The sequence below is a fragment of the Pinus tabuliformis genome, chromosome J, assembly GCF_031772625.1.
Source record: "Pinus tabuliformis cultivar Carrire ecotype Pingquan chromosome J, CPIR1, whole genome shotgun sequence".
NCBI lineage: Eukaryota > Viridiplantae > Streptophyta > Pinopsida > Pinales > Pinaceae > Pinus > Pinus tabuliformis.
The window spans coordinates 399,433,142-399,453,978 of record NC_142295.1 but is presented as its reverse complement, the minus strand read 5'-3'; the positions used below and the strand labels follow the sequence as shown (position 1 = coordinate 399,453,978).

Here is a 20,837-nt window from a genome sequence, read left to right as displayed (position 1 = left end):
AGGAAGCTTTGCTTGGAGCCTGCTGAAGGTGTTCAGGTGATATCTTTCCGTTATATGTACTTTATTTGCCTTTATATATAAAGAAACACGTCTTTGTTCCCGAAACAATCTTTCTTTATGCTTATGAGATTCTTGTCTTGAATTCTTATGCAAGTGGTTACTTAAAGATTTTTATAACTAACTTTATAGCATAAAGATGGTTTATACATAAGTATTTGTATATGTACTGTTGTGTTCTTTGATTTGTTTGTTTTGCAGGTCAAAGGAAGAAGAAGGGAACTCCAAGAAGGGTTTGGACCCTAAAGGCCTTCTCGAACGTAGGACCATAGGTACGTACCCTAAACATTAGAATTTGCTTAAAAGTAAAAATGATGGCTGTGTGTGCGTGTTTCTTTGAATAAGCAATTTTCAGTCTGGTAGAGTCTTAGCCCAAAGGACCCTAGGGGTACTTTCCCTTCAACCAGTTATGAAATATGTAATTAATCAAGTAACCTACCTAATTGAGCAAGTATTGCAATTGTAATTGTAATTGTTTCTCCAATATGTATTTTAACAGAGCTCTTTGTTTTTTGGGTATTTTTATGTATTCCTCCAACAAATTATTTCTTCTTCTCAGTCATGATAAGGAATATTTGTATGCGTGTAGATTAAAGCTAAATTGGTAGTCATTGCACATGATATCGATCCAATTGAGTTGGTAGTATGGCTTCCTTCACTTTGTAGAAAAATAAACATCCCATATGCAATTACCAAGGGCAAACATCTCCTTGAGGGGTATGCATATTTATAACCTTTATTAATTGTTTTTGAGCATGACAGAGTTCACATAAGCTTAAATTGTAAGTAATATGTGATTAATTTTCATGGGAAACTAATATGCCTTCTGCACTATGCAATTTTTTATTGTAAGTAATATGTGATTCCTTTTCATGGAAAACTGATATGTAGAACTTCTGCACTAAGAAATTTTTTTTTTTGCAGATTGTGCACAAAAGAAACAACAACCTTGTGCTTGACTTATGTGAAGAATGAGGACAAGAAGGAATTTAGCAATATTGTTGAGGAAATAAAGGTGCGCATAAGTTATTATAAGTCACTATGTTTTACTCATCAAACAATGCCACATAAAATCAAAATTATAAATTAACTCTTCTTGCAGGCTAACTACAATGACAAGTTTGATGAGTATCGGTCACAATGGGGTGGTGGCATTATGGGAACCAAATCTCAGGCAAAAACAAAGGCCAAGGAAAAACTTTTGGCCAAGGAAGTAGTAAAGAGGCTCGCTTAAGAATAAATCCTCGGAATATTTGTTCAATGTTGAAATTTTTATTGGATTGCCTTATGTAGTTTGTTGCAATTTGATTTATAGGTATATTAACATAATAAAGTTTGTACTAAGGAATTCTCTAAAGTCAATTTTAGCTTAAGGCTTAGAAAACTTGTCCATTTTTCAACTGGATAAATTGTTGAGTAAACAATATATCATACACATTCATTGGCCTTATGCATTCTCTACAACCTTTTGTATGTTGTGATGATGATATCTTCATTTTGTCTTTTGTTATGTTATTGTTGTTGATATATATTGCTATATACTTTTAAGTGTGTATAGTGTTTAAATATGTATGTAGCTATCTATTTTTGGTTTTGTGTGCCTTATTTTGACGTGCTAAGAACTATATACTCGAATCTTGTAGCATGGGTTTATATGAACTTTCATATATTTTACTTTTTGCACTATGGTAAAAGTATCTAAATTGAATGACATTTTCCTTTCTAACAAAAGTATGTCCATTGAATGACATTTTCCTTTCTAACAAAATTATCTCCATTGGATGACATTTTCCTTTCTAATGTTTTAGAATTTCTTGTTCCTTGATTAGAAGATGGTTTACCCTAGCATGAAATTACTTGAAGGCTCTATGTTTGATTCCAAGACATTTTCTCTTTCTTGAGATGGTCTTATTTTTATTAAATTATATCTTTTTATTGTTGAAGGTGTTTTTTCTGCATTTGGAATAATAATTAATCTAATAATGCTTGCAAGTCTTCTACACCTACTTCCAATATGTTGAATGAGAATCTAGCCTGACATTGAGCTATACTTTGTTAATTTAGCTATCTTTCCACTCATTTCTCCATTGTGAGATGTCGTTACTACAACAACCTTCTTCCAATACTCTGGCCCTTCCTTCAACTTTTTAAAATCTCCTTCTAGGGCTAGTTTGGCTATTGGGACAACCTCTAGCTGCTCAAAATATTGATCTGTAATTTTCCTACTCTTCTTGAGATCTGAATTCACCACATTTAACTTTTGCAGGGCTTCCCTTTCCTTGATATTAGCATGATCCACCTGGGCAAGGACCTTTACTATTCTTTTACTTGCATGTTCTTCAACCTCTTGTGCCTTCTTGTATAGCAAATCATACTCTTCTTTTGTAATTGACACATAATTGTCATTTGATTTCTTAGATGAAGCTCATTTTCTTTGTCCGGAAGAGCATCTTTGACAATAGAAATTTCCATATTAGCACTTTGTGCATCTTCTTTTGCTGCAACAATCTCAACTTCAGCTTCTTCAAGGGAATCTAATAATTTAGTTGCATTTTCTTTGGTTATGTTAACCTCAACTTTGGTGCATCACACAACTTCAACTCAATATCCGTAACATTGGTCAATTATTTATTCAACAATTGAACCTCTTCATTAGCCTTACTTGCCATTGCAGATGCTTATTTGGCTTCAAATTCCCATTTTTGCAACAATAGCATCACTTTCATTCTTAACCATTAAACATGATGCATATGCCGAATTGAGAGCCTCTTTCAAAATCATTATTTGGCTACGGTGTCCTTAGAATCCATCGCAATGGAGAGGTTTTTCTTGACCCATTGAAGCTCTTGAGTTGCATATTGCAAGCAAACCACATCAAAAGCATGTTGTCTCTACACAGTTTCAACTTCAAATTGTCGACCTTGATCCCTATTCTGAGCAGCCTCAATGGTGTCCTGCTCAAGCTCATCAGTCGACAACTTCTCACTCTTAGTTTTCTCCAGTGCTTTCTTCTCAACCACAAGAGACTCACTCAATCTCACATTGGCTTCATTTAATGCCCTCTTATAAAGAAGTGTACACATTCTCTAATAACCAGAATACATAATGGCATTCAAACTACAACCGAAGATAAAAAATTTGCATTCAACGCAAAACCCAAAAGCAGAATTGCAACCAACAATCAGGGAAAATGTTAGGGGCTAATATTCATAGGTGGGCTAATTTTCTATGTTTTTCCAAAAAGATTATTTGCTAATTTTCATTTTTCGTAAAAATTATTTGCCCAAATTTTATATCATAAAATTAATTTACCTTAAAAATCGGCAAAGTTTTTGAGAGACTATATAAAATCATTATAAATTTGAATATCTTTACAAACATATTGCTAAACATTTTATATTTTTCATGTTAGGGACTAGCAAGATTCGCCAAGGTTTCTAAAGTTTAAGATAAATTTCCATCCTTAAAATTTTCCTTGACAACAATACTACCGAGATGCAACAAATCGATCCAACAACGCTGCCCAAATGAATAAATGAATACAAGAAAAATTAGCCAAATATGAAAAAGAGGATTTTGTTATGGAAATGTGCATTAAGAGAATTTATAGTTGGGTTTGCATTCATCTTTTTTTCACCTGTGATTTATTGAATAAGCATAAACATTTGACAAAAAATTGCTAAAGAAGAATTAAAGTTTGATTGGAATGTTATACATTGAAATCAATTTTGGAAAATGCCATAGGATGTGAAACCATGGATGAATTAAGACTTCTGGGAATAATTTTTGGCACATTTTTAAGGTTAAAGTCTTGGCATAATTCTAAAGGTAATTACATAGAGTTGTTGCAAACAAATACAAAGATCTAAACTTATAAATCTGAAGAAGTTTTTGTGAGTTGGTAATGTCTAACCTTTCAACTATCCCTTGGTATGAGTGAATTCTCTATGCACAGTTTAAGCTTATCCAAGACAAAAAATAAAACACCAATTTTCATCCTTTCTTGAGGCTACTTTGGAACATTTGTTCTACAAAACTACGTCATACTTATAGATTGTGGTCCAAGTGTTAACAATGAACACTAAAGTTATTTTAGTGATAGTGACTAATGATAGGACATACATCCTTGTATAGAAATTGCAATGAGAGTCTGCTTAAAGGTGACTTAACTGTATCACATTGATTTTAACATGGCATCATAAATAAAATGATATAAGTCGTTGCAGCTGGTACACCTATGTTTGGTGCATTAATCACTCTATTAGATTGAAGGAACCTAGTGGCACTCTCGATCAGAACTATTTCTTGATTGACAGCAGCATGAGCCTTGTGTTGTACAACATTTGTATTGGATGTGAAGGATTTAAGGAGAAATAATGTTTTTTATCCTGAGCCTAGCAAGGATTATCAAATAGATTGTTTATTGGTCCATGTGGTATACATTCTTTGGATCTTATTTTCTCCCTTAATTGTAAGTGCATAAAAATATTAGATTCATAGGGCAGGATACCATTAATTATGTGAGCCAATGATCTTCGATGTTTTCTAATTGAATTCTTCAAAACTTATTGCCATTTGATCTTCCAAAATGTGCAGATAGTTTTGTTGGTTGGAACAATGCTACAAGTTATAATAACAAAGATTTTTTTCTGCATAATACTTTCCACCTTGCTTTTTTTTTTTGTGGATATGAGTAAGCAATATGTTCTTCTAGTAAAGAATAAATTCTTGTGTAGAGTCATTGGGTTTACTATGGTAATGATCGTAACATTTTATAGTCTTTTGTTTCTTGGCCTGTGGTTTAGTGGTTGAGACAGGGAATCACCAGGTTAATGACCCAAAGTCAAACTTAGAGATTAGAGCCCTGAATTATAAGTTGGTTGAATTTTATGAGATTTATATACAATACTACATTGACATATCTACAAAGAGCGAGTGAGATATTGTCACAGTTTTAGAGGCGAGGGGGAGGTGGAGTGAAGAGGAAAATAGGTGATGAATTCGAATCTCGGAATTCCATTTGAGAACAACAAGGAAATGGAGGCACTAGAGCAACAACATCCCTACCCCAATCCCCAAGAACAGGAGAATCAAGCCAGCCAAAACAAACCAATTTCAAGAAATCTGCGGGTGTGAAATGGATCAAAGAATGGTGCATTTCGACCTCTTCTGTTCAACATTTTGTAATTGTCTTTATTATTCTACTATTCGAAGAAATAAATTGTGTTTAATCAGGCCCAATAAACTTTGTAATGAGGCCATTTGCGAGAATAATAGCAAGACCGTGTCCTTAGAGAGCAGAGGCGGAAGAGGAGTTTCAGATGTTTTTTGTCTGAGGAGCTGATCAACCCCGTTGCCATACGCATAGCTGAAGAATATTCCTCTTCATTTATATACATAATAATTCAAACATCACGTCTCCCTTCCCTCAATTCATTCGTTCAAACTGTCAACCAATAGCCAATAGACGTACATGCCTCAAAACCAAGTGTGTACATATTCAAGTTTGATCAAGGTGGGCAGAGGAGCTGCAACTGGAGAAGACTTTGGGTTATTTTTTTGCCTTAAATATAACAGGTTGTTGTGATTTTTCTCATCTTGAAGATGAAGTGGGAAATAGTGAAGTTGAAGATGAAGATGAAAACGAAAGAGACTCCAAAGGGTAATTGCTGAGCCTAGCAAGGATTGTCAAATAAACTGTTTATTGGTCCCTGTGGTATACATTCTTTGGATCTTGTTTTCTCCCTTAATTCTAAGTGCATAAAAATATTAGATTCATGGGACAGGGTACCATTAATCATGTGAGCCAATGATCTTGGACATTTTCTAATTGAATTCTTCAAAACTTATTGCCATTTGATCTTCCAAAATGTGCAGATAGTTTTGTTGTTTTGAACAATGCTATAAGTTATAATAACAGAGATTTTGTTCTGTAGAATGCTTTCCACATTGCATTCTTTTTGTGGATATGGGTAAGAAATATGCTCTTCCAATAAAGAATAAATTCTTGTGTGTAGGGTAACATTAATCATGTGAGCCAATGATCTTGGACATTTTCTAATTGAATTCTTCAAAACTTATTGCCATTTGATCTTCCAAAATGTGCAGATGGTTTTGTTGGTTTGAACAATGCTATAAGTTATAATAACAGAGATTTTGTTCTGCGGAATGCTTTCCACATTGCATTCTTTTTGTGGATATGGGTAAGAAATATGCTCTTCTAGTAAAGAATAAATTCTTGTGCGTAGAGTCGTTGCTCTTCTAATAAAGAATAAATTCTTGTGTATAGACTCATTGGGTTTACTATGGTGGTTTAGTGGTTGAGACAAAGCATCACCATGTTAATGACCCAAAGCCAAACTTAGAGATTGCCCTGAATTATAAGTTGGTTGAATTTTATGAAATGTATATGCAATATTAATTTAATAATTAATATAAAATATAGTCTTAGGCACCCAAAATCAGCTTCAATTTATACAGCTTTACAATTTCATTTCTACATCTTTGCATCTTATTTAAATTGTTCCTCAATTTATGCCTTATGGCGTTTCCTTTGCAACATGTAGTTGAAATGCTAGTTAAAAACTGTTATAAAATTAAATTAAATTAAAGTATTTGAAAAATATGTTAATTTTGAGATCAGTTATGGTTTTTGGGCATGTGGTATTGATAAGCCTTGGTATTGGCCCACGATATTGCAATAGAATAATTAAAAGCCTAGATCCATAACATAATAATCAAAATCCTAGATGGCCCATGGTATTGATAGACCATGGTATTAGCCCATAGTATTATGATTTTCTTCCCTCCTGTCACTTTTTCCCTCCCTCTCTCCATCTTTCTCTTCTAGATATTGGTCCAGGGTATTGTAAAAAATCATATTTATAAGTTAATGGTTATGAAATCATTATTTTAATTGATATGGTAAAATAGACATTATTTGATAAGTATTATATATATGTTATATATTTTAATGTGATATGTATATTATATTTTCTTTAATCTAAAAAATTGTTCATAATTTTATTGATAAAAACCAAAATTACATTTAAAAAATATTTAGCATCTCACATCTTACATTTGAGTCGTACACATTTACCCTATTACCCTACACTTGGCTGTAGCAAAAAAAGGAAATTTTTTGGCACGTTTTTTGCTTAAAATTATTTAAAATACCATAATGGTCTATTGTAAATACAAGTTTGACCTATAAACCTTCCACAATTAAAGTGTATTAAAAATATTAAATCTATTTGTATCTTCAATAACCATTAAAATTACTTAAAAATATCATAATAATATTTGTAAATACAAGTTTGACCTATAAACGCTCCTCCACAACTAAAGTAAAAAAGGAAACAATTTACCCCATACCAAAAAATAAAAATTTACCATTTTCGGTTAAGTTGGTAGGGTTTCCCTAGTAGGGTTTCGCTGTTGGTACCTGAATTCTTTATTTATTCTGATCTTTCTCCCTTTCATTCCATCTCTGTGCTTCTTTATTGTATGTTATGTTCCATCTGGCTTTGGTATCGACGGAAGTTATTGTGGTTAGCCTATCCAAGAAGGAAAAGTCTACTTCTGTACTTAGGTTAGCTTAGGTTCCGGCTTATCTGATTTGAAAGAGTCTCGCAAGTTCATATTCACTATCTGGCCGTACATCTCTTAAATGGAGCCTTTCGCTGTTCTTCCATGGCAATTACAGTGAGAGTGTCTGTTAAGAGTTCCTTACCATTCCCATGGAAACCTCAGAGCAGTTTGCAAAACCTGGGAGACCGCTATGAAACACCCTGAGTTCTATGAAGACAGGAAAAAGCATGGGACTTCTGAGCAGTTTATCTGTTTGGTGGAACCCTCGGAATTTCTGGATGACGCTCATCCTAATCTACAAATGGTGATTTCTGTGTTCGGCCCTCTGCGAGGCACCCGGAAAACACTTCCTCCCCTTCCCCACTTCCCGGGCTGTCATAACGGAATTCCTCTTTTTTGTGACTGTCTTTGCGTCAACCAAAGGCTGGTTTTGTTAGGCGGATGTAATCCCATACCCCAAGAGGAGCGTCTCAAAACCGTTTTCATCTTTGATTTCGCGTTGAGTAAGTGGAGCCGCGGTGCCGACATGCCGGTGAGTCCAACATTGGGTGCTTACTCGGTTTCGCCGCAAGGACTCATTTACGTTGCCGGCGGACAGGATGGAAATGAAAATCTGTTGCGATCTGCAGCTGTTTACAATATGTTTGAAGACCAATGGAAGCTTCTTCCCGACATGAGCCGTGGACGGGATATGAGCTATGGCGCTTTCCTTGACGGCAAATTTTTCGTTATTAGCGGTGACATTGATGAGGTGGGTGATCTTAGGGGTGACAGTGATGAGGAGGGTGATGACGAGGGTGATCTTACCGGTGACAGTGATGAGGAGGGTGATCTAATCGGGTGGAGTGCAGAAGTTTATGATCCAGAAAGAGGGGCATGGACAACGCTGGAGAATATGTCGGATACCGGGGGAGACCCACGGAGGTGTCTGGTTGTTTCTTCTTCCGGGCGGTTGTATTCGTTTGAGAAGCAGCGGGGAGTGATGGAATACGATTCCGATGAAAACGTTTGGAGGGCCCTGGGTTCTCTTCCTAAAACCCTTCGATGGATTTCGCGTTCTGTAGCGTGGCGTGAGAAGATTTTTGTTCACGGTTATGTTGACAGTGATGTTCCGGTTTGTTATATGTATGAGCCCCCGCCTATAAGAAGTGCAGCAGGACAACAAACGGAAAGGACTGGGATGTGGACTGCCATTGAGAGATCAGAAAACTCTTATCTGCACAATGGACATAAGATTCACCGTGCCTGTACTTTTGAGGTTTGAAGTACCAGTGAATACAGCGAACTTAATAGATGCTTGGTAGGGAATTTCACATTCCTGTTATCATTGAATGGACATTGGTAATAGATTTCAGATAGTATTTCAAAAGTTTTATGGCATTCCAGAATAAGCTTTCAAAGTGTTTGAAACTCATCGTATATTTTTGGACTGAACTGTGTGCTGTTATGAATTATTAAAATTTTCAACTTTTTGTTGGTATTCTAGAGTAGGAGTTGTAAACCTTAAATCTGCTGTAGTTTTGAAACTCAAATTATATTTTTGGACTGAACCGTATTCCGGAGTAGGAATTGTAAACATTAAATCTGCTGCAGTTTCTCAATTTCCATATTTTTTCTTCTTGCTTCACCAGAATTATATACAGTTTCTCAATGTCCATATGTTTTCTTCTTGCTTGTCCATGATCAAATCAGAATGACAAACTCGTCTGGCTCATTTCCGTAACTACCTTCATTCACATAGACGAGAATGAATTCTGAGACAAACTAGAAAAGATAAATGAGCAAGAAAAATAGAATATTACATGATTTGAAAATGATAACAAATTTCAGAATGGAATCGAATAGATTTCAGAATGGAGTTTTGGATGTAAAAAAAAAACACATTACATTTCACTCAACTTAGCCATAGAAGATTTGGGGAATCCTGCACGAGAACACTTCGCTGTCTTGTTACTTGCCAAGCGCACCCACCAAAAACAATAGAATAGCAAGCACCGAGCTGTGTTTGACAGCTGCAACATCCACTTAAAACAATGGAAAAGAAACTCAAAACATGGACATGAAAGGGATCTTCCACAGTTTAGCTTCTTTCTGTTGAAGATTTATCATCGCTTTGAAAAGTCAAGTATGCCCTATGAGCTTCCTCGTTTAGCAATATATTTCATCTCAGTATGATCTTGACCCCATAATTAAACTGATAAAAAGGATCCTACTTGAATAAAATTACAATGTAAAGCTGTGATATTAAACCATATAAAACATAAAATATGAATGTCAAACTTACAACCACACAATTAAACTAGAAAACTTTAGATCCCAATTAAACTTAAAAACTTTGATCCCATTATAATAACAAGGCTCAATGGCAGACGGTATACCTGCCTACAAGACTGGAATTGAACGATTGCGTATGGTGGCATCTCAACGTTTTAATGAAGTTGCTAAATTTGCTTGTGTGCAAACAATTGGATCGGGTAGACCTACTATATATGTTTCTGTGCAACCAATTGGACTTGTAGTTTTCCCAGAAATGGAATTTTTCTCCAACATGTTGGACTGTAAATTTGCTGGTGTAGAACACCATGTATTTTTTATATGTTACATTTCGGTTTTTTTCTCAAAATGACATTTCTCTCCAATATACTGGATTGTATTGATGATGTGGAAGTATTTTTCTCCAACATCCTTGACTGTAAATTCGATGATGTGGAAGTATGTTGTATTTTCTATAAATTAAATTCATTTTTTCTTTTTAGTCCAAAATAGCATTCTTCTTCAACATGTTGAGCTATATTGATTGTGTGGAAACATGTTATATTTTTTATAAATAATATTTTTGATTTTAAATTTCCCAAAATGGCATTTCTCACTATATTGATGGTGTAGAAGCATGTTATATGTTTTATAAATAATATTTTTGATTTTAAATTTTCCAAAATGACATTTTTCTCGGACATGAGAAGCATGTTGTATTTACTATAAATAATACTTGTACTTTTGATTAATTCCCATGTATTTTTCTATAAATAATAATTCTACTTTTCTACTATTGATTAATTTATTTTATTTTAGTAATGCAACTATGACTCGTTTCAAAAATGTCTCCGATTCTCAATTGTGAATAGGAGTAGTTTGTGAATGAAGTAGTTTAAGGAGCACACTAAAATTATGGGCAGCCTATATCTTAATTTGTGTCTTGGTGTTATTTTTCCATAACATTCAATCCATGCACGAAATTTCCAAGGATGTCTAATCTAATATGTACTGTGTTGATTATAATAATGCATGAACAATGAAAATTATTGGTGTTGATGATAATGATGCATGATCAATGAAAATTACTCTACGAGTGTTAATCTTGCATACAAAAGTACAATATATGTTGTCATGGTGCATCAATTTGTTGTGCATGTCCATAAGAAAAGACATATACATGCATCATATTTGCTAATTAATAATACGACAAAGCAATGAAATTATACATACACATGCCTCAGATTTGCTAATTAGTAGCATATCAAATTTATTTTCAATATATAAAAACACAATGTGTTATCCACCAATAAGAAATATGGTCCTCTTCCTAGATGTATCCACATGCTTAGTTTTGATCCATCTTTATATATGTATTGGTAGCTAAAACTGAATAAGATAACCAGAGAGTTTCAATCACTATTCACTTCAACTAAATATTTGAACATAGGAAAGATAAAATATGAACACTTTACCCCATACTTGAAAATAAGAGTTTAGTGCATTGGTTGCTTTCTCGAATTCCTTGGTGTGTTGAAAAGATCTCTGAAAGGCATGTAGAGATGATATGTATATATATTATTGATCAAATATTGTATAGTCCTTCTCCACGTGATTTAGAATTTTTAGGGGTTTGTTTGAGAGGTTGAAAAGGAAGTATGCATGGAAAATATTACCAGTCAATCATAAATAGTAAGGAACAATTTATCAATTTTATTTGCTGGGAATAGTAAGGAACAATTTATAAATTTTATTTGTTGGATTTCTTACCCAATTTGTGGGGAAGTGTTGAATCCGTAAGCCATCTCTTCTAGATCTCAAATTGATATATGAAAGCTATGCTCACTTGGGGTGGTAGATCTCCATAAAGAAATACACCTCAATATAAGCCAAACAAACTGAAAAGAAAGTGGAATCAAACAAACAAAGGGTGAATGCAATGGAAAGTTATAGTTTCCAATATCTTCATGTTGGAATTTCCTCCACGTTCAAAGGCTAAAATGCAGGGGTCACCCAAGTTTTGTCTCTATCACTAGAATTTGTAGGTGTCAAACATATCTGGGAAAAACCTTGATCAATTTGTAGAACATTTGTGGATAGACACATTTTTTCTATAGAACCAAATACTTCATTGATATTTTCCCCTACCCCTTACTTAGCGGTCTCAAGCTACATATGTGCTTTTCTTTACTTCATCAGCAATGATAAGTAATGAATCCATTTACATATCTACAAAACCTAGATGAAAGAAGACGAGGACTTACAAAGTATGAATCCATTGCCATACTTACAAAACCTAGATGAAAGAAGGCAAGGACTTAAAAATTCCATTGGTATTGACACTTGGTCACATATTCTTACTTGTAATTGCCCCAAGTACATAGTTATTTTTCCACATTTCTTTTGCCACATTTCTTTTATAAAATGGAAAGTGGCTAATTTGGTTTTACAAATTCATTGTTCTAATATTTGAGTTGTTGTTTATAGGGTTTTATGTTTAATTGCAAAGTTTTGTTGCAAATTGACAAAAGTGATTGAGTCGAGACAAGTCAAAACCATGCTCTAGATGTCATTATTGGAAGGAATCATAAAGAGACTAACAACAATGTAATTATTAATAATCCAACTAGTAATGTATGATGCACTATGATGCAAGTGCTGCCTCTACTCCTTACTCTTGTTGTTAAAGAATCCTCTTCCTTTACTCCTTACTCCTGTTGCTATCGAAGAATCTTATGCCTATTGTCATGAAAAAAGAGAGTGCACATAAGGATCAAGTACTAGAAGGGAGTGTACACATGAAGATCGAGTACAAGAGCTCATTGATCTGAGACCAAAATCAAAGATATAGAGAAAAGCCAAGTATGAAGTTTGAAATCAATAACCCGCAGGACTCATTGTGATTTTAGTAGGAAACCCTGACAACAACTGTGTGGGAAGGGTGACAAATAGCTCACATGGCAACAATATGTTCCACGACATTGTTCAACTACCCTAAAAATAGAAACTTAGTATATCTTATTTAGAAGCTGGCGCTCAAAATAAAACTTATGAATGTTGTAAAGGAAGCTAATACACTGCCAAAAAAAAATTAGGATATGTTGTAAAGTTAATACGGTGCTCAAAATAAAACTTAGGATATGTTGTAAAATTAATGCATTGTTCCAATTAATGGAAAGAAAAGTTGCAATAAGAGTTTCATTTGGTTGCCCAATCAAACAGAAGGAAAACTTTGGTTAAGCATTATCATCCGAGCCTCCACTGCTTAGTTGCACTAAAACTTTGCCTAAAAGAAAAATATTAAAAATAAGTTAACACAATTAATATATAGTTAGTGGCATAATGATCGCTATATACCTACCTCAGTAGATATAATAATGATGCAATAGAATTACAATGTAAGGCTATGCAAAGTCTTTTTAGATCGCAATAAAATAATAAAGTTATAATGTAAGGCTACATTAAGTATTTTTTAGTTGTATGTGTGCATATTCTATCCTTAAATATGAAAGATTATAAAATTAAAATTTTATTTTCAATTGAAACTTTAATTAAATACAACTCATATATGGTTATAAAATTAAAATTTATTTTTCATTGAAAATTTAATCAAATTAATGGTTGTGTGAGAGGTGTATTTTAAAGCCCATAATGAGGGTGATGTGTGACGCCACTTGATTTCATTTGTGCTCAAAGTGGAGTTGACACCTCTCTTTTCTAAAACATAAATAAAATATTCATTCAATTCAAAAAATCATGATGATGATGATGATGACGATTAACCTCCACTAAGACCAATGTAGTAGGCATCTTTATCAGCAATTATAACAGCTTCCAAGAAATTATAACATCTTCCAATCATCAGTAGTATCTTTATCAGCAATAATACCTGACAAAACCTTCCTCTTTCCAGATGAGGTGGGTGAGATCATTATTTGTCAATATCAAATCCAATATATCATCAAGTGAACAACAAATTGTCTCATGACTTCTTCTATCAATTCACTTCCTTTTCTTCCCCTATAGTGTATATACTCCTTCTATATAAAAAAATCGTGAAGCCTTACCATATCCCAGACATTATTGATGTCATTCCTTATTCTCAGAGTTTCCAAAATAGTTGATGTTGCTCCAATTTTCAAGTTGTAATATCCTTCAAGTCAATTTTTGCTTCTAGCTCCTTCTGAAGTCAACATTACTTCCTTCTTAACATTATTCAAGAAATTATTTTGAATAAATATCAATGATAGTATCAAAAAGTTCTTCCAATGATGTGTGTTTGTTGCCATATGTCAAATGTCCATCTAGAAGTATCTTGACTTTCCTTTTCAACTCTTTGACCAAGACATATCATGTCTTTTCTATTAATATCATGTCCAACTATATTTCATGCATTAAATTCTTCCTTCAATTCTTTTGAAGATATGAGTCATTTTCTAGATGTCTAATGAAGAACATTTTTTAAGACAAACATACTTCTTTCTCCCATGCTTTCGTTCGGTTGACTACTTTTGAACTGCTACATTAACATTCTTTGAAGATGATGTCCATAAATGATGAGGTTCCTTCTTTTATGCTTCCATGTTGCTTTTAGACTATTTTCATACTTGTATACTTCTAGTAGAATATATTTATGATAAATTCTTTTAATTCTTCCATTCAAATGTTAAACTTTGAAACTTCTATATTGTTGCAAAACAACCTTGATTCTATTATATTTTTGCTTCTATTGTAAATCTTGCAGTCCTTACTTGTTATACGATCGGTTCAATGTATTCATGATGAAAATAATTTCTTTGGTGACTGTAGAATGCTTGTGACTGCATAATGATGTGAAGACAATTTTTTATGACCCAAACTCTTCTATTTTGGCTAATTGGATGATGTGGTGATTGATTTCAACTCTTTTGTGAAGATATGAAATGGAGTATATCCCTTCTATAACTTCATATGTAATTTACTTCTTCCAATGCTATATGCTTCTTCATGATACTCAAAACTCTTCTACACAAATGTAATTGTAATTTCTACTCTAACTCCCATACAAATAAATTGTATGCAAACCTAGTATTAGTCAAATCCTTTAATAATAGAGGTCCTTGTTGTCTTCAATCTTTGATTTCTTAGCTTCTTCATCTTTTGAAATGTAATATTCACTTCTTTCTTTTTGGTGTTCTTCTTGCTCTTAGGATCTTTGGGACAATCTCTTTTATAATCTCCAAATCCATTGCAATCAAAGCATTGCACTTTAGACATGTCTCGATTTCCACATGGTTGATTGTAGTTGTTGTTATTGTACCTATGACAAGGTTCAAAATTTTCCAAATCTTCTAAAATTCTTCTTTGATCTAGTAGCAAAAGTTTGAGCATTTTCACTATTAGGTTTGGTGTCATTCTTGGACTTTATCATTGCTTCTTCTAGAACACATTGTGCCTAAATTTCTTTGAATATTGGAATTTATTTTCTTGCATATTTGCTACTTACAAAACCACTCCAATCTGGAGGTAGGGAATTGAGTACAAAAGTGATTAATTCCAAATTAGATATGACTTTTACAATTCCTTGAAATTGATCCTTCAACTTTGAGACCTTCATAAGATATGAGGCCATATCTTCATATTTTGATATCCTTGTTCTATAAAGTTTATTTCTTGGTGATATTTTCTAACAAATAGTATTCACGGGATATAATCTCACCAATTTTTCATAGACTTCTTCGAATGTGGACAAATCTAAAACAAAGGAGATGAGATCATCTTTGATAGACTCAAAGAGGATTCTTTGAGCCATGGCTTCTCTCTTATTTTATTTTTCCACTACTTGAGCATTGTTTTTATCTGGTTCTGGAACTTTACCAAGAACAAAATCCATGACTTCATTTTCTATGAGAACCAAATCAATTCTTTTCTTCAAAGCCTTGAAATTAGAGGCTCCATCGAGCTTGTTTCCTTCCTTACAAACAAATCTCATTTGACTAGAGGATTGAGACATATAATGTAGTAAAGTACTCACTTGTCAAAGAAGAGTAGGTTAATATAGAAGCACTTCAATAATGTTGATGATGCTTCCAAGATTCTTCAAATATGTTATTGAATTCTTGTAGTGATGTCTTCAAGGATGGCTACTACAATAATGTATTAGTTTCTATGATGATGAACTTGACAATGTTTCCAAAAGCATTCAATGATATAGAGAGAGAGATAGTTGCTACAGTGGCCTTCTTCTGCTACAAATATGATGGTCTTTGGATATTCTTCCTATTTACCTTGATAAAAGAATTTGTTCAATCATAATTATTACAAATGATGTCATCCAATGTAGTTGATGATTATTGTAAAACTATCTTCAAATGTTCCAACAAGAGTGATCTTTAAGTTGACCTTCCTTCACCCTAACTCTGATACCATGTTGAGAAATCAATATGTTTGTAGATTAGGGTGATTTATATTATTTGATAATTACTTGAGAATGTTGTTGGCATTTTATTACGGGTGAAAGCATGAAGATGGGTTACACTTTTGGGCCAAATGTGGCGATGAAATTTCAAGTTTTTCCTCTTTTATCGAATTGCAACCCTCAAAATTCATACAATCATTATGAATTTTGATTCTGAGTCAAAAAAAAATATGTGGAGAATTATGTTGTTGTCCTAATGATATTTTTTGTAAAACAAATTAGTGTCGTATAATCTCTCAATTTTCCATTAAATGCAATATATGTCCTTGCAAATTTTCACAAAGCTTAAGAGGTATGTGTGTGTTCACCTAGCATAACTTAGTCTAAAATGTGTAATTGTAAAAATATATATGTAAACATGATATACACAAAAAGAACTAATTTTTTCATATTAAAATTTCGTTTTTTATGCAAAATTATATTTTTTATTATTTTTCAAAGTTGGTGAAGTAATATTTCAATTGCATTTTGGAGACATATGTTCACGTAAGATTTTTTTCAACTCTTAAAATAAATTGAAAAACGAAGAGTACCTTTTTGCAGAGGACTCATCAGTGAAGACAGTGGTATTTTTTGAAAATTTTTCATTGCGTATATTTTATGTTATTGATTTTTTATTCATGCCCTTTGAAAGTGACCAAAAAAATTCAAGTGTTATGTTTAAAAGAAATTAGATGAAAAATATCATATGAATTCAAAAGTGTCAAATTCATATGCCATTGGATAGAGGATTATTTCACGAATCCAACATGATCAACTCCGCTACTTAAGGACTAATTCTGCCCTAAATTAGCTAGGGTACAAAATGGGGTTGCAGAGGAATTTGTAGAAGGGGTGTTGAAACAGTAATTTTTAGGACTTCAAGAGCTCAATCGAGCGCTTAAAATAAAAATAAAAATGACTCGATCAATCATTAAAGTAACCCTCAATCGAGTCACATATGTGGTTAACTAGCGGCTTGATTGAGCCATAGGCTCAATTGAGCCATTAAAAATCCTAACATGTCATCCCCCTTACCAAAATTTATTAATGTTATTAATGGTAAAATATATCTTGATAAAAAAATATAGCTCTATTGAGCCATAACTCTCGATCAAGTCGTTAACTCAAGTTAGAAAATGTCTCGATTAAGGGTTTGTTTAATCCTCGATCGAGCGCTTAAAAATTGCTTGATTGAGCATACATTTTTCACCAAAACGTGCCCTCATTTCGCTAAAATGTGTAATTTAGCTCCATGCTATGACCCTTATAATTTTTTTCTTCATCAAGAAATTACCAAAAATATACAAACATGAAGATCACAAGTGAAAAAGAACATAAAGATGTAGGCTCCAAGCTAGGGAAAAACCCCACAAGGGGGAAAACCCAATAAACCCTCTTCTTATAGAATGAGATCAAACTGAGATTTCCAAGACCCAAAATCCAAGACTAACACTGCCATAAGACCCAAGTTAGCCCTCTTTCACTTCTGTTCCAACCAAATCAAAGTCAGGAAGGTCAACACTAGTCAAATATCTGAAATTTTTTATCAAACCACAGAATTTTCAAACTTGCAATAAATGGCTAAAGTTCGGCCCTGTACCAATGCTGAAATACCACAAAAGATCTTGCACATGTGAATAGATTAGGGCAAAAAATATAACTTTTCTCTTTTTTGACTCTGCTTTCTTTATCTTTTGACTTTCACTAAAATTCTTCCTTTTTCTTGCACAAAAATCGAAGTTGTGAGTGAGTGATGAAATGAGGTCGAACATGTCTTATTTATACACATCCAGGAGGGTCAAATATTGAATAGTTGCCTCTTCTAGGTCGACTTGTCCAGGAGGCTGACTTGGGCTTGCGGTGACATTTTTGGCTATTTTGACTCAAAATAAAATATTTTTCTTTTTTCTTACAATAGTCCAAATGGGACTTTGACTCAAGTACTTTTTTTTTACTCATGACAAATTTCTTTTGACTCAATAAACCCTAAAAGCATGAGGAACATTCTTTAACTAGAAAATAAAATAATAAATACAATAAATATTTCAATATTACATTATGATGTAATGCCCCATAATATTAATAATAATAAATGAAATAATATTAATATATAATGAAATAAAACAATAAATAATAGAATAAGAAAAAAAGGTTGAATTAAGTAAATCTTATAATACGTAAATAAAAGTTGGCATGTTGACACATGGATTGTGTGCATGTGGATATCTTTCCAATCCCTTTCCATTTTTGCAACTAGCTTTTCTATTTTATGGGAAAAAAGGGAGATGAGAAGCATTATTTATACCTTTGGAAGGAGACTGTTGTGAGACAAAGGATTCCCTAGCAGTAGTAGTTGATTTAGGGCTTGGGGTGGCCAACTGTAGAAATATTATGTGCAGTTGAGCCTATGGTTGGGTGGAGAGTCGTCCCCAAACCTTTGTTGCGGTCAACAAGATCTGTGTAGCATTACAACTTGGAATCATAGGTAAGGTATATCATCACTACTAGTAAGTCTTCTCTGCTAATGGTTTCAAAACTTCTATGTCATTTAGTTGAACAGTTTGTGTGTTGATTATTAATAAATTTAGTTGTATATTTTAAATATGCATTGTTACATATGGTATCAAAGCAAGGTTACAATTTGTGAGGCCTATTAACTCTCATCACTCTCTCCATAATATTATAGATTTTTAAATTTAGTTGAATAAAAACATAAAAAAAATCCCACCAAATAGAAATTCATCTATTAATAATTAAATATTTTTATTGCCAAGAGGAAAAAGTAATATATATTTGAAAATTAATTTTAATATATTTTAATTAAAAAAATGAGATTTATTTATAGCAAAGAAATAAAAATATCCTTGTTTTTTGATACATGTCCTCGTCATTGTCATTGTTGTCTTCATCGTTGTCTTCGTCATCGTTGTCTTCGTCATCATCGTCATTGTTGTCATCATCGTCATCATCATTGTCATCATCATCACCTTCTTCTTCTTCTTCATCAACTTGTATATAAGTAACAACTTAACATCTAATTTGATGTAAATACAACTTAATTTATAGGAATCAAAATAATAGAAAAGAGTCCTATATTTAATTGCTTGTTGGAGAATGGAGGATAGGTCCTCCAAACATATGTTTAAGAAGCTATTTCAAAACCTAGTTATTTAAACATGTGAAGGGAGAGGAGAATCCAATGACTCTTGTTGTGATTTATTACGCTATGTATACGATTGAGATCTCTTTCGTTGTATATGTGGTTGAGAGAAAATAACAATATGATTTCAAACTAAAATTCAATGTTGAACAGTTTGACAATGAAATTCAACAATGGTCCTAGTAAAACTGTAAAATAATGATTGAATGAGAACTAAATACTTCATGGAAAAAAATGATCCACAAAAAGATCAAATAAAATAAAATACTAATTTATGATCCTTTCCATGCCATGATAATCTGCGGTGATTAGCTATCCTCTATAGTCATATCTAACCTTCCTCGTGTTGAATTGATGGTTATTTATTACATAAATGTATAGAAAGTAAGAAAATTATTTTAATGTCCACGAGGCTAAAGATAGCCTATGGGACAGATTGCTTCTTCATCTACTTGATGTATTTGGCCCCTTTTCTATGAAGCCTCACAATAAATGCTCCCACCTTCTCAACAAACCCCTCGCTAAATATATTATCCTAAGAGCTAGCTGCTAGCATATCTGCATAAATTTCCCTGTTGTCTTTGAAGGCCTCACATTTTAAAATGAAATTCTTTTCTATTTCCACTTTTCCAGAAGAACAAAAAATGCATACTCTTTCCTCCCACACTTCTTTTGTCCTTTTCCAACCACCCTGTTTCACAACGGAGTTGATGAGAATTAGTCCTTAACTGAGCAATAAGAATGTTGGCTCTCCAAGAGATATTGCCCTTTATGTATGCTTTTGGTTGATAACTATGAGTGGGATTAAACGCTTCAATATATTACTTTTTCTTTCTTCCTAGCTCCTTATTCCAAGTACACTTGTGGAACTTATCCATAACAAAAGCTTTTATCTCTTTGTTGTTTATGGGACACATGTTCAAGCAAATACACCATTTACTAAACCATTTGTTATTCTGTTGCGTCCAACTCTTTTTTCTGTTTCACAATATGTCATTAAAGACAACTTAAGGCCACCTACCCTCTTCCATTTGTTCAATTTTTTTTAAATACCTTATGACTCGCACCATAGTAATTGCTTCAATAGGAGCAACCTCTATTTCACTTAACAAGATAACATGCAGAACTACACTTTTAATCTTGAATTTTTTGTAATCAAACGCTTCTAAATTTTCTCAATTTGTTTCCACTGCATGTTGGATGTACTACTAGCCCATAGTTCACAACCATAGAGAATCACCAGAATCACTAGAAGCCCAAAAAGAGTTTGAGTGGTTTTCCAATCCCGTAACTTTGCCTCTCTACCCCTATTTTGAAAAGCATAAAATGCTTTCCAAC

At 33.1% G+C, this 20,837-nt stretch overlaps 1 protein-coding gene and 1 pseudogene across 1 annotated transcript; both read left to right on the top strand.

Annotated features, from left to right (window-relative positions):
- Positions 1–1,291, top strand: part of LOC149227462 (large ribosomal subunit protein eL8y-like) — a 36,719-nt pseudogene extending 35,428 nt beyond the window's left edge.
- Positions 1,292–7,837: 6,546 nt separating this feature from the next.
- LOC149227461 (F-box/kelch-repeat protein At1g80440-like) lies at positions 7,838–8,911 on the top strand. Its single transcript, XM_089380516.1, has one exon. It carries the CDS (start codon positions 7,838–7,840, stop codon positions 8,909–8,911), a length of 1,074 nt encoding a protein of 357 aa, XP_089236642.1.
- The last annotated feature ends 11,926 nt before the right edge of the window (positions 8,912–20,837 follow it).

Coding starts and splice junctions, on each gene's coding strand:
- LOC149227461 (XM_089380516.1), top strand. CDS start 7,838: ATGAAACACCCTGAGTTCTATGAAGACAGGAAAAAGCATGGGACTTCT.